This window comes from Coniosporium apollinis (genome assembly GCF_000281105.1).
Source record: "Coniosporium apollinis CBS 100218 chromosome Unknown supercont1.21, whole genome shotgun sequence".
Classification (NCBI taxonomy): Eukaryota; Fungi; Ascomycota; class Dothideomycetes; genus Coniosporium; species Coniosporium apollinis.
Window position 1 is genome coordinate 128,006 of NW_006913283.1, and position 14,279 is coordinate 142,284.

At 54.2% G+C, this 14,279-nt stretch overlaps 5 protein-coding genes across 5 annotated transcripts; 3 read left to right on the forward strand and 2 right to left on the reverse strand.

Moving 5' to 3' along the window:
* Positions 1-1,128: 1,128 nt before the first annotated feature.
* W97_04702 (AP-2 complex subunit sigma) lies at positions 1,129-1,920 on the forward strand (the record flags this gene model as incomplete). Its single annotated transcript, XM_007782591.1, has 5 exons — positions 1,129-1,163; positions 1,246-1,285; positions 1,362-1,391; positions 1,498-1,728; positions 1,819-1,920. The coding sequence occupies 5 exons, from the start codon at positions 1,129-1,131 to the stop codon at positions 1,918-1,920; spliced, it is 438 nt and encodes a 145-aa protein (XP_007780781.1).
* Positions 1,921-2,372: 452 nt separating this feature from the next.
* Positions 2,373-3,112, reverse strand: W97_04703 (uncharacterized protein; the record flags this gene model as incomplete). Its single annotated transcript, XM_007782592.1, has 2 exons — positions 2,373-3,013; positions 3,070-3,112. 2 exons carry the CDS (start codon positions 3,110-3,112, stop codon positions 2,373-2,375), a joined length of 684 nt encoding a protein of 227 aa, XP_007780782.1.
* Positions 3,113-4,852: 1,740 nt separating this feature from the next.
* On the forward strand, positions 4,853-5,588 carry W97_04704 (uncharacterized protein; the record flags this gene model as incomplete). The annotated part of the gene is made up of 3 exons (XM_007782593.1): positions 4,853-4,897; positions 4,947-5,299; positions 5,495-5,588. The coding sequence occupies 3 exons, from the start codon at positions 4,853-4,855 to the stop codon at positions 5,586-5,588; spliced, it is 492 nt and encodes a 163-aa protein (XP_007780783.1).
* A 730-nt stretch (positions 5,589-6,318) lies between these two features.
* W97_04705 (Pro-apoptotic serine protease NMA111) lies at positions 6,319-9,658 on the forward strand (the record flags this gene model as incomplete). The annotated part of the gene is made up of 5 exons (XM_007782594.1): positions 6,319-6,681; positions 6,738-6,794; positions 6,847-7,834; positions 7,888-9,188; positions 9,296-9,658. 5 exons carry the CDS (start codon positions 6,319-6,321, stop codon positions 9,656-9,658), a joined length of 3,072 nt encoding a protein of 1,023 aa, XP_007780784.1.
* Positions 9,659-11,604: 1,946 nt separating this feature from the next.
* Positions 11,605-12,224, reverse strand: W97_04706 (uncharacterized protein; the record flags this gene model as incomplete). Its single annotated transcript, XM_007782595.1, has 2 exons — positions 11,605-12,108; positions 12,192-12,224. The coding sequence occupies 2 exons, from the start codon at positions 12,222-12,224 to the stop codon at positions 11,605-11,607; spliced, it is 537 nt and encodes a 178-aa protein (XP_007780785.1).
* Between the last annotated feature and the right edge of the window lie 2,055 nt (positions 12,225-14,279).

Consider the following 14,279-nt stretch of genomic DNA (forward strand, 5'->3'; position numbering starts at 1 on the left):
CAAAAGGTGCTGACAACCGGTCAAGAACCCATATTTACCGATGACCGAACCGGACCCGACTCTGACAGCTCCGAGATCGGAGACAAGAACTTCGAGCGCTAGGAGCGGTCAGAGGCCGAAGACGGACAAGGCCTCCACAAGGCTCCCACAATAGGAATTGCATCGGCGCTGTGGAACCTCGCCAGCTAACTAAACCGGCGACTTCACCGAGTTTCTGAGTGATACTCGTGACAGCTCTGCAGACGTCCGGAACCAAGCGCAAGTGCGGAGCGACTTGGCATCAATAACGACCCATCAACCGCGCGGCGGCGATGATCAGTGTCTGCTGAAGTTCAAGAGCTGCAGACAGGGTGTCATCGACCTGATTCATAGAATAGTGAGCCGACAACGACTATTAGAAGGAAGTCTGAGTCTCTATGTAATGCTGTTTCTTCTCTTCAAGATGGAGAATTGAGCTTCTCCATCGGGTCTTTTACTTTTACGCTTTTGCGGCGCGACTACGCGAGAGACCTGGACTTTGAGACACGCGTAATGATCTCGTGCTGGTTGTATACTTCAAGACGCAAAGGACTGTCTATTTGATATCTTGTCCATTGCTCGGCGAACGACGAGCTTCTCATATTCCTTGTAGGCACATTGTGAATACTACACTCGATCCGGAATAATTCAGATCAGACTGATGGTGCGCTTACGTGGAGATCGAGGAGTCAAGGGCAAGAAAGAGGCCGAGCGAATAGATCACTCAGAAGCCGCTAGGAATTGGTACCCGCTCATGAAATGCTCATGCTTCTGTGCTAGAAGGGGATGCAGATCGCTGGCGTAGCTCTATTGTTCTGCCTTCAACTAGTTGATTAACAGATCATGCTCTGCCCATTTGACAGACAGAGTGAGGTGAACAAAAGACGGACTCCAATTCCCAGTTCAGTTCCGCTGAATCTTCACATTGGTATGCGGATGGATGCTCATAGATAGAACATATTCATGGAATCATGCGTACCAAAAGCTGCTCACGTGCTCTACGGAGTACGGCGGACGACAGACACTCCCGCCGCACTCCGCATGTCAACGGTCTTGGCACAGCGCGACCTCAACCCTCCATTGTGAGCACCAGAGCCCTAGTAAACAGCAATGGTGCTCTCCTTCATCCTCATACAGAACCGGCAGTAAGTGCGCTCGAATTCGCCAGACAACGCCGAGGCTAGTCTCCAGATGCTTGGGGCTAGCGGCTGATGCGGTTTCGTACAGAGGGAAGACGCGCCTTGCGAAGTGGTATGCGCCGTATAGCGTAAGTCCTCATTGAGACCCCGTTCTTCATGCGCACTGGATGAGAAGATTAGAGTGCTAATGAGTGCCTCGAACAGGATGAGGAAAAAGTCAAGTTGAAAGGCGAGGTCCGTCTCCTCTCCCTCCGCTTTCCCCCCTCCTCCGCCCTCTCCCTCTACACCCTCAAATTCCCCTTGCCGGCCCCGACTCATGCGCCCCTCTTATGGATTACAGGTCCACCGCCTAATCGCGCCCCGCGACCAAAAGCATCAATCCAACTTCGTCGAGTTCCGCAACACCTCCAAGATCGTTTACCGGCGGTACGCAGGTCTCTTCTTCTGCGCATGCGTCGACACAAATGACAACGAGCTCGCGTATCTGGAGGCGATACACTTCTTCGTCGAGGTTTTGGATGCATTTTTCGGGAACGTGTGTGAGCTGGACTTGGTGTTCAACTTTTACAAGGTGCGTGCGGGGAGCTGTGAGGCGGATGAGAGAGATGCTGCTAGGAGGGAAAATGGTGTGGAGCTATGGGGCTGATAAAGCCGCGCACAGGTCTATGCGATCTTGGATGAAGTCTTCCTTGCGGGAGAGATCGAGGAGACGAGTAAACAGGTTGTGTTGACGAGGTTGGAGCATTTGGACAAACTGGAGTGATGGATCTTGGGATCGGTTTGGGTTGAACACATGGAGGAATTCTCAGGCGTTGGTTGCGGTTACATAGGCAGGATCTCATGGGTAACAACTGGCGACATTACGGTTTTGGTGCGCTTGTCAGTGCCACTTCAGAGATGCATCTCGAGGTGTAAAGGCAGTTGAGGAGTAACGATGAGTGTCGTTTGTTCCTTCCTAGTGACTATTTACGAACGCGGGTAGCAATCTCAGTAAAGCATGACAATGACAACCAACTCATACCAATGAAACCCAAAGAATTGCGCCGACAACCAAACCGCAAGAAGGACAACCGCAGCGGGGTATAGTGATAGTAAAGCGAGACAGTAACAAGAACGCGCAGCAGAGCCAACAACACCCACCAATCCCAATAACGCCTAGCAATGACAGTAATGCGCAGTAGTGACAGTAAACATTCCCATCTCCACAGCGAGTTCCTATACCAACGCAAGGACCTCCTCCAGACGTTCCTTGATGCTTCCATCGAGCTTCTCCGGCAGCTGAAAGAGTCGGATAGCCGGCTTCACCTCCACAGCGGCCTGAATGCGCTTGATGTTTGCAGCGACGTTGTCGTGCCTGACTTCCCGCACCGGGACACTCCCACTGAACGAGGTGGTGGAGATGTCATAGAGGATGGTCGATGTTTTGAGGCCCTTCGGGGTCGAGAATGGCAAATCTGCCTGTTCGAGGTTCGAGATTTTGATAGTGAGGTGTCGGATCATGTCGAAGGAGGCGGGGTTGATGACGCTGGAGATGAGCTTGAGGGCGTTTGAGTCGAACACGTTTTCGCGGTAGAGAATAGTGACCGCTTCCGAATATATTTGTTGCGAGACGCCGAGGATACTGGTTGATATGCCCAGTGCGCCATCCTCCACCCAGGCCAAGTCGATGTAGTGGTGAACGCTGCCGCATTTGCAGGTGCTGGCGTCGGTGCAGGCTGAACGGCGGTCGAGGCCGGTGATGAAATATCCGAACTTGGACGTGCGAATTTTGCAATGAGTTTTGAGGAGGTTGCGGTAAACGTCCAAGCGGAGCTCTTTCGGCATCCCCATGAAGGTACCGGAGGGGGCGGTGGTGACTGCGAAGCGTGTTAGCACAAGCACTTCCACGTCTGAGAGGCAAGTAACAACTTACTGATGGCATTGCCTTGCTTGAGCTCACGAGCGAGAGTGGACATTGTGATAATGATGATGATTGTTGTTTATTGTGCTTGGTGATGATGTGCTTTTTTACAGTTTACTTTTACAGAGTGAAGTTTGGAAGCAAGAGTTGTCTGAGGATTCAGCAGCGAGGGAGACGGAGACTATGTACGCGGGCGAGGATCTCACACCACATGTTACCTCTCGAGTCTAGCTTGAAAAACATCCACTAACATGTTTGTGAGTCACTATACCCCCCAGCTTTACCATGAGAACCGCCCATCGGAAAGCGGGCAAGGCGCTATTTCCGTGACTTTGCCATGAAAAAGACCCACCGAGAAGTGAGGGGAACACCATGGCCTTCGGGTTTGCTCTGGAATAGATCCATCGGAATGTCAGCATGAAGATCTCTTTCCTCTTTTTGCCATTAAAACTTGCTCGCCGAGAAGCTAGAGCATTGCATTCTCGCGGGGACTTTTGAAAAGCGCTCACGTGGGTCACTAGTACCACGGTTCCCGCCCCACGTTTTGCAACGTCTTCAGCACAGACTGCAGTCACCGGCATCGCGCCTTCCGCAGCGTGGTAAAGCTCCTTGCGGACAAGAGGTAACGTGACTGGTAGGAACTTGAAAGCTGTGCGGTATTGGGACCGCATGAAGATACCAGCACCAACAGTACCTCAGCAGATCCAAGCAGATGAAAACGGAGAGCATCGGACGGCTGCGGTGCTATCAAAATCAGAAGCGCTTTTTCTCTGAAAACTATTGAGAGTGATAGAGTAAGATATGTTCTCTAATCGCAACGCCTTACCAGGTTGTTCCAGCTGGGAAGGACCGCTCCGGAAGGTGCATTCGCAAACCCGTTGCATACGCATTTGGCCGGCAGGTGCAAACAGTATTGTGTTCTGCTTACCTTTGGCAGTGCTAGCACAAAGCTGCCGGCAATCCAGGTGATACTCCAACAACTCAATGCTTTGGTACACCCACCTGCTTCGATGCCTTGGAGTACCACCCATGCAAGATCGCAGCTTTGAGTATGAAACGCTCTTTATACAAGTCAGCATTGATCTCTTCGTCACCGACCTCATTGCTTGGCTAAAAATCGGGTAGCGACAAATATGTTGAAGACTTCGAAGAGATGCGCGTAGTATTACTAGTTGTTGACGAAAAAGAAGACTGTGCGACATAAACAAGGAAACCACGCCATAGAGCGTGTTTGCGATCATCATCGCAGCTCTTCAGAATGCGTGACACGTGCAAGAAGCCTGCGGATTTTCTCACGCGTGAAGTCGCAGACAAGTGAAGTGAAGTCAGGTAGAACTCGTGACAAAGTCCGAACAAACGCTGAAAGAATCGCTCGCGTCTTGCGCGCCTTATTTCCTCAATCGTCCTCTTCTCATTCTCAAACCTCGCTTCATTCCCAGAAGTCTGCTCGTCAACACCGCGAGTTCCCAAGATCTGACAGAGAGCATCACAACCTCAGAACCTACCTTTCGGACGCGAAGAGCAGCTACCACACGTGGTGGGTCAATAATCTCAAGATCTATCACTTTCCTAGCCCGCCACCAGATGCCCCAAGGCAATAGGGCTTCATCCAGACCGCTCACGCTCAAGCATCTCCAAGAGACCGTTAGCCTAGCGACTGGATGAGTTCAATCCGCTTGAGGCAGCGTCCCTGACTGCGAGGCGGAGGATCTAGCGCGCTTCTGAGCATTCAGTCACACTTAACCTTGCAAAAAACCAATTACTGACTCGACCGCTGCCAGAACGAACCTTCAAAATGGCCGAGAACTTAGCCAAATCCGCCTGGACTGAGACGGAAAAGGTGTGTCTGGGTCCGGCTACTCGAGGATGATGCCTCGCTGACTTCACAGCTCAACTTCCTCATCAGCGTGGTCAAGCACCAGCCCATCAAGTGGGACGAGGTGACCACTCCTGAGGGCCGCACCAAGAAGGCCTGCCAGGAGATGTTCAGACGTCTTCAGGCTTCCGTTGAGAAGGATAACGAGGCCGGAAAGGGCGCCACCAACGGCAATGAGGCCGGCGAACCAAATCCACCGAAGACGCCGCGCAAGAGGGCCCCTTCGAAGAAGAAGGCCGACACTGAGGCCCAAGCTGATGAGGAAGATGGCCCAAAGACTCCGAAGCCGAAGGGCAGCGCGCGCAAGAGGAAGGATGCTGGCGACGACAACGGGGCGAAGAAGAGCCCAACGAAGAAGGTGAAGGCGTGAGTTCTCCCAGTTCCAAGTCAGCTTTCGCTGTGAATGGCTTCAAAGTGCGTTACTTGCGCAATACCTAGCGGCGATGCTGCAGTGAGGAAAGCTATGCTTGACCCTCGTAGTACCAACCCTCTTCCTTGGTGCTAATCCTGAAAGTTTCTGGTCGCTCTGGGTTTCTTCCGATGACTGACCTTTCTGAACAGGGCCCCGAAGGCCAAGTCCACTGAGCCTGAGGAGGAGGACGCTACAGTCAAGGATGAGGAGGTCAAGGATGAAGGTGCTGAAGAGGATGTCTAGTTGCTCAGCTATGGAGAGCAAACTGGGGCAGGCTGTGCATTGAGATGCCTCGTTGGGCTTTTTCAGCGCTCGTCAGTTGTTCGCTGCATCAACTTCGTGCTCTTAATGGGATCTATGGAGGAAAACGGCTATATGTGAGATCTCTTGCTTTCTCTGGGGTATCTGCAGGCACCAAGCGGATAGGGGTTCAGCTTCACCGCTGCGCGGGCATGTCGGCAAGTCCGTAAGCAATGGAAATAATCATTGCATTCAATCAGGAGCTGAAACCAGCAACTTCTCGTGATGGAAAATCCTTCGGATGCGTGGGGTGCCTGAGGTGTCCGCTGAGTAAGCCCGGCTTGTCCGCCAGGGTCTCCGGTAGGGTCCTGGGAGAGGGCGATGAAGAATGTTTAACGGGGTTGATAGATCACTTCATTATCCCCCAATCGCCACCTAAGACTGGTTGGCGCTTCTACCGCCTTCCGCTCCTTCACTCTGAATGCTCGCTGGCCCCCGTTTTGGCGCCACAAGAGGATTCCGCCGTAGCACCTATCGTTTGACAGCACAGCGCAACCTGCATTTCACCGACCGACGCGCGCCATTTACAGCCTCATCATCGCCTTCGCAGACCATTCACACCCGTAGACCACTGCAGCCTCATAGACCCGTATCCTCAGCTCTCAGCTTCACCCCCATACTACGTCGCGCCTTCCCAACTTCGCCTCCCCCTACATCACCTGCCCCGAAAGCCATGGACTCCTCCATCGAAACCCGCAGCAAGCGTAAACAACCACCGACACCCTCAAACGATCGTCCGATGAAGCAAAGAAGACCGGAAGTACAATACGTTAACGGGTCCGCGTCGGACTCGCCGGTCAACGGCCTGCTCAACCACGCGGATCTGGACTATGAGAGCGACGATGCGCCGTCCATAGCACACATCGCCGCGACTGCGGACACGGCAGAGTGGCAGGCTACTATAGAGAATGTCGTCAAGAACGTTGTCTCCATACACTTTTGTCAGACTTGCTCCTTTGATACGGACGCGGCCGTTTCGAGCGAGGCTACGGGCTTTGTGGTGGACGCGGAGAAGGGCTATATTCTTACGAATAGGGTAAGAGCTCTGTATCGCCGGAGATCAGGAAGGGCTTTCAGGCTGACTATGAGGAGCATGTTGTAGGCGCGGGCCCGTTCTGGGGCTACTGCATTTTCGACAATCATGAGGAGGTAGGTCAGATCTGTGGCCAATTGAGGTTCAAAGGCTCATGATGTATCATAGTGCGACGTCTGGCCTGTCTACCGCGACCCCGTCCACGACTTCGGTATCCTTAGGTTCGACCCCAAGGCGATTAAGTACATGCCAATAGCCGCCTTGCAGCTACGGCCCGACCTTGCCAAAGTGGGCGCCGAGATCCGCGTCGTAGGTAATGACGCTGGAGAGAAGCTCAGTATTCTTTCTGGCGTGATCAGCCGTCTCGACCGTAACGCACCGGAATATGGAGAGGGCTACAGCGATTTTAATACCAACTACATCCAAGCGGCAGCCGCGGCCAGCGGAGGCAGCTCAGGCAGTCCAGTAGTCAATATTGATGGCTATGCCGTGGCTCTTCAAGCCGGCGGCAGGGCTGATGGCGCGGCAACCGACTATTTCCTGCCTCTCGACCGACCCCTTCGCGCGCTCGAATGTATACAAAGAGGAGAACACGTGGCTCGCGGTACAATACAAACACAGTGGATTCTGAAGCCGTTTGATGAGTGCCGCAGGCTCGGCTTAACACCTGACTGGGAGGCTGCCATCCGCGAAAGCTTTCCGAAGGAGACGGGAATGCTCGTAGCGGAGGTTGTGCTTCCGAAGGGTCCAGCAGACCAAAACCTTGAAGAGGGCGATCTTCTGATCAAAGTCAACGGCGAGCTTTTGACTCAGTTTATTCGCCTGGATGCAATTCTGGACTCCAGCGTAGGGGGCAAAATCAGGCTCCTGGTGCAGCGTGGCGGGCAGGACATGGAAGTTGAGCTTAACGTGGGAGATCTCCACGCTATTACACCTGACCGATTCGTCTCGGTGGCAGGAGCTGCTTTCCATGACCTCTCTTACCAACAAGCTAGGCTCTATGCTATTGCTACCAATGAGCATGGCGTATTCGTGGCCGAAGCATCAGGGTCCTTCAAATTTGAGGGTAGCGAGTCTGGCTGGCTAGTCCAGTCTGTTGACCACAAGGACACACCTGACCTGGAAACTTTTGTCGAGGTCATGAAGACCATACCCGGTATGATTCCCTGTTAACTTCTCCATATCGACATACACTTACACCCAATATAGACCGCGCCCGCATCGTAGTAACCTACAAACACCTCCGCGATCTACACACTCTCAACACCTCCATCATCACTATCGACCGTCATTGGAGCCGTAAGATGCGCCTCGCCAAGCGTAATGACACCACCGGACTCTGGGATTTCACCGACATTGCCGACGCCCTGCCCCCCACCAAGCCCGTTGCCCGTAAAGCTAATTTCATTCGAATGGACAGCGCAAAGTACGCTAACGCGGTAGACATCGTCCGCTCCTTCGTCCGCGTTGTAGCCAACATGCCCATCAAGCTTGACGGCTTCCCTCGCGCGCGAAAGATCGGACATGGGCTCGTCGTGGACGCCGAGAAGGGTCTCGTACTAGCAAGCCGAGCCATCATCCCCTACGACCTCTGCGACGTATCCCTAACGTTCGCGGACTCGATCATCGTGGACGCGAAAGTGCTATTCATGCATCCCCTGCAGAACTACTGCATCGTGCAATATGACCCCTCCCTCGTGCAAGCGCCCGTCAAGACCCCGACCTTCGCCACCGAGCCGATCAAGCAGGGCGAAGAGACCGTCTTCTTCGGTTTCAACCAGAACCTCCGCCCAGTGGTTGCCAATACTGTCGTTACGGACATTACGACTGTCGCGATCCCCGCCAGCGCCTCAACGCCCCGCTACAGAGCTATCAACCTGGACGCCGTGACCGTCGACACGTCGCTGGCGTCGCAATGCGGCACAGGCGTGCTGGTGGCTGAGGACGGCACCGTGCAGGCCCTGTGGCTGACATACTTGGGCGAGCGGTCCAGCCACAGCGGCAAGGACATGGAGTACCACCTCGGCCTCTCGACGCCCATGGTCCTGCCGATCCTGGAGCAGGTCCGCAAAGGCGAGAAGCCGCGGCTTAGGATCCTGAATGTCGAAACGAACACTGTGCAGATGAGCCAGGTGCGCACAATGGGCGTCAGCGAGGAGTGGATCGAGCGCGTCGAGCGTGAGGACCCGGAGCGCCATCAGCTGTTCATGGTCAGAAAAGTGGACAGTGGCCACAAGGAAGGGCTGCAGGAGGGCGACGTGGTGCTCACTCTCAACGGCAAGTTGATTACGAGAGTCCAGCATCTGGATATCATGTACGACAACGAGGTTCTGGACGCAGTGATTGTGCGGAAGAGGAAGGAGATGCGGATTAAGGTCCCGACGGTGCCGACGGAGGATTTGGAGACGGATCAGTGTGTCGTGTTTTGTGGGGCGGTGCTACATCGGCCGCATCATGCTGTCAGGCAGCAGATCAGCAAGGTGCATAGTGACATTTATGTCAGCGGACGGGTGAGTCAAGATTACTTTTCTCCTCATACCTTATATCTTCCTACGCCCTTTCTCTCTTGCTCTCTTGTCTAGGAATACGAAGACACTGCTAACGCTTGTGGTAACAGATGCGCGGCTCCCCCGCCTACGCCTACGGCCTCGCCCCCACAAACTTCATAACCCACGTCAACGGCGTCCCGACGCCCGACCTCGACTCCTTCCTGGCCGAGTCCGCAAAGATTCCAGACAACACCTACTTCCGGCTCAAAGTCATGACCTTTGACAACGTCCCCTGGGTCGCCACCATGAAGAAAAACGAGCACTACTTCCCGACCGTTGAGGTCGTCAAGGACGCCGCCGAGGACCTGGGCTGGAAAAGGATCGTGCATGAGTGTGAGAAGGGAGGCGCGGGGATGGAGGCAGTGGTTGAGGGGAGTGGAGCGGATGTGGGGGACGAGATGGAGGTTGCGGAGGGGGAGCCTTGTGCGTGAGCTGGCGGAGTCGATTGTGATGCCGGAAGGGTGGGGCGCCATGATGTCCCTGGAGGCTTCATCGAGGAACTTGATGGGAAGGCGGAGTGGTCCTTTGTATACTAGAGCCTAGAGCAGCGATGGGGCGGCGATGAGCATCGCGTCATACTGCATCGGGTGGATTGCACAGCATAGCATAGCCCAGGCGTTTTGTCTCCACCTTGTACTCCGTTCCCTTCCTGGGTAGTCTCCTAGCGAAAAATCATCGCTTCCATCTCTTATCTGTCGTGTCATCCTGTTTCCGCCCAGCGCCAGCGGCTAACTAATAGAAAACATAACCAGAGCCATAACTCGGCGGTTTGGGACGCGCATTCACCGGTCTCCAGAGCTTTTTGTAAGAGCACGCAGATGGAGACATGTGGTGACCGACCATGGGTTGCGTGCGTGTGCATGTTTACCACTGCTGTGCTTATACCACATCTCTGGAACGGACACAGGTCTGATCTCATCTCGCAAACCTATTCCTCCATATCGTGTCCGACCTGGCGGCTTTACCACCATGATTACTAACAGTCGTGTCTGCGCCACCACGGATCTAAGACCAACCTGTTCCCTTCTTTCCACTTGCCGTGTAATCGAATACCATACTCTGATGACAAGGGAGAAGGGAGTTGCAGACTAAGAAGATTCGTCTTTTGCTAAAGTGAGCGCGTTTGCGTGCTAAATAAACACATGTGAGATACCGAGCTGGAAAACTGAGTACAGCCGACTACAGGAGGCAGCGGTAGGAACAGCCGAGCAACATGTGTTCTTAGCCCTATTTCCCCAAGAAACAAGTCACTGAGTAACGCGTCTTGACTGGGAGTTGCGATCAGTACGACGCACATGGCAATACCAGACCTATGAGCAACTTGTGTCATCCAAGCGCAGAGATGTAGAACTGGTACACCCCAAGGTACTCCCTCAACTGCTGGCGCCCCTACTCCCGCGGTCCCGAGAGGAGGTACAGTAAGGTCAGTGTACCTACCACCACAGGTTCACACCAACCCTGTCGTTCACAACTGCCGGTCGAATACCTCACTTACACAGGAATGCACGCGAGTCACGAGCGTCAGCACTAAGCTCATCAAGGTGCTCACTCTAGCATGCTCTCAGCCTCGACGACAGCGTTTCGAAAGCCGCCAATCCCTTACACGTCTCACGTACAAGCGACAGTGAGATTGGGAGTGATCGCCAGTTACTCATATGGCATGCAAACGACCCCTCCTCGCTTTTCCGCGGGGGTCTCCCACTCTGGTTCGCCGAGCAGCGTTGACGGCTGCTCCCGAGGTCGCATTGTTGGGGACGATTGATAACGCAATCTCGATTCGTGGAAGTGTGGGGTTTCTGATTGCGGAGACTGGGGTAATCCAGACGCTGATCCCGGGAGGCCATGCAGGGAAGGGCTTGGCTGCATGGCCGCTCACGTCCGTCTGCGTGTGTGGTGCGTGGTGTGGAGATAAGGGAAAGTTTTTTGCTGGGGTCTGAGGGCCTGATTGCGGGGAACCTGGAAAGTTTTGAGGGAATCGACGATTGCCTGGAAAGGAAATCAAGCGGAGAGGACAGACGGATGAGGTAAAACTTGGCTCGTGGGAGCCGTAGTAGGACGTTTCTATGGTACAGTAGAAGATTAGGAATACAAGTCGCATAGCGTCGTAGGACTGCTTGGTATCGTGGACCCGTTGCCCTGTGTCGTGACGCCGTCTCGGTGACGCCGTCTTGTAAACACCATACCATACCGCCCATTTAAATGGATCCACTCGACACCGGTTGCCGAGAAATGCCGACCAGTGTGTCCCAGAACAAGAGCCAATGCTCACGACCAAAGCATCGACGAGAGATCCCAGACTCCAGCTTCCTAACTCCGACAACGGAAAATGCAATGACTCTGGGACTGAACACTTGAAACCTCATCGGCCTCGCAAGACTCAGAACCTGGGTGAAAGGATCGCACTCCTCTCCAAACTCTCAGCAACCCTCTCCACAAACTCCCGGTCGATGGAGCTCCTCCTCCGCTTCTGCTTCCTCAGCTCAACCTCCGCATCCATGAGCCTGTTCTGTATCCAGGCCCGGAACTTGTTGTCAGCCTTGACTGTTGGCGAGTTGAGCAGCTCCGTGAGTGTAGTTTTGATTTGGTGATTGACCTCGTAGAGACGGTCCTCCTCCGCTTTGTCGGCGGCTGTCTGCATCGTGCTAGATCGATGAGCTAGACCGGGCTCAGTGGGTATGGCTAGCGTCAATGTGGCTGGCGCAGGATATGTTGAGGCCAAGCCGGGCGGTGGTGAGGCGCTGAACGGTGAATATGATTCTGGCGTGTGGGTCTCGGAAATGGCGGTGATGGGAGAAGTCGAGGACACTCGCAGAGATATGCGGCGGCGGAGGGCTTCTTGCTGGGTGGAGAGCTCTATGTACTCTTCGAGGCCTCGATCCTGCTGGAGCGGTGTTAGCTGGGATGTCCCCAAGAGCGCCATGTAGAAGCGGAGCTGGTGCATTGAGCTAATGCATTCATACGTACCTGGTGTGGAGGGTATGTTGCTGGATTCGCCATGTCTCCTCTCAACATCGATGATAGCATTGGTGTTGTGTGGTCGTGGAATGAGGTGTCGGTGTTGCAATTGAATGGCTCAACGGATGGCAGCAGCCGTGCTTGGGAGAAGAGCAATTTAGAGGAAACGGCCTTGCTAAAATTTTACGTGGATGGCCTGCTCTCCGGGTCTTCCGTTCCGCAACAGTGGATCGCGCTGTGTCCCGACACCGTATGTAGCTTGAAGGTTGGTGGACTGACTGGTGCTGGGGTGACTGGTGGCAAGGTGATTGGACGGGTGTTCGCAGCGGAGAAGCTGCTGCAAGAATACGAGTATCCTGACACAGCTTGGGTTTGGGTGACAGCAACGCGGGTGTTTACGGCGGCCTTTCTTCGAGTGATGAGTTCGCGGCGTCACGTAGTAATTGCAGGCGAGGGAGAATAGGGGATAAGAGACAGGCGTGACAGGCTGGCGCTGTTAAAGGCATGCTGGGCAGCATGCTGGGCAGCTTCTCCCTGATCCTGGCTGTGGGATGGGAAATGCCCAGGTGTGGAAGTGACGTTGGTACCTTGCCTTGCAGTCGCGGGAACTCACGAAGCGTCCCCATTAGCGCTCCCGAAGGTCGCGCCACTGGTGGAGCAGCGACCTCGGGAGGAAAGAACCTTGAAAACGTGAGAATTTGGCTCAGCCTCACAAGAGACAGGCCTGCGCGGACCCGGACAGTCATCCCATCACGCGGGCCAAACCTGCCTCCGGCGCGATCCTGCGGGCTGCGTGCGATCTCGAGGCAGGAGAACTGCCACAATCATTCGATTCGAGCGGCTCGAGTTGCCCATGCTTGCCTTCCTTTGACTGAGTCGTGGGCCATTCCCAAAAACGTCACCCTGACGCAGGTCTCAAGCCTGTTTGGCTGCAGGGCTGAGCCGGGGGGCTTCTTTTGGGACGTTCAGCATCGCCGGAACGTTGCGCAGCTTGTTGCAGGACGTAGAGGACCTACCGGTACCTGCTCTTGAGTTGATTTTCGAAAGACTAAGGTACCTCTAGCAGAGTAAGATACAACAGACAAACCGAACAGCACTGCGTCCCAACATCCACCGCTGAGTGCGGAACCCCTTGCTTCCCGGAACGGTGAACAGGAGGCGAAGCATGTACTGGGATGACGCTCGGTAGCTCCACTTCCCCGTCTCATTGCAAGGAAGGCCGGCTTCGACGACGGTCCATGGGATTTCGTATTAGCCTTCATTGAAACGCTGTTCTAGCCTTACGAGAAACTCTTCATTCATCCGTCATGACGTTAGAATCAGCGGTAGTGGCAAACACTTCGAGCATTGGAGCACACTACACACAGCTAGACTAGGGGTAAAAGCAGACAGAAGGAAACCACCGCTGCGTACTCACGCAGTGTAACGATATAATTACCAGTATCGGTAGGAGTGACTCGCTTTCTAGTAAGAAGCACAATCTCTTGAATGCTTTACAACGTTCGCTTTCTATACTACGTGTGTACCAGTGTGCCAGCGCTCCCGAATTGACGAACCGCTGGCACCCGGCGTCTTGTTCTGCGATCTGTATAGAAACGCTCAAAGAAGAGCCGTCTTCCAGACCCCATTCTCGCCCACAAGAGATAGAGCCGTCGATGCCATTGAAACAAATAACGCACTGGAAGGGAGAGAAAACGCCATATCACGGAACACGGGATTTATCATCGCATACCTAGATGAACAGCGAGCATCTGCAGCCAGTTGCTACGACAGGGTGGGAATGACATATTGAAGTCATTGCGAACCGCGATTCTACTCACAACTCACAGCACAGACGTTTTAAGGACGCAGCTGTGCTACCTAATTAGGAAAAAATCCGGGAATCGTAGAACGTCGCCTGCTTGGATGCGCTGAGCATCGCGCTCTGTCCTCGCAGCGGGTCGCTGGAACGTCCACTAGGCAGAACAGAGAGTGCTTCCTATCATCGACCGACGGGGTTCGCGTGGAGATTGTCGGTCCAGGCTGGCGGTGTGCCGCTGTCGTTGGCAGGCTCGCACTCTGGTTGTGGCCGCTGGAGCCTTCAGCATATTGATGAAG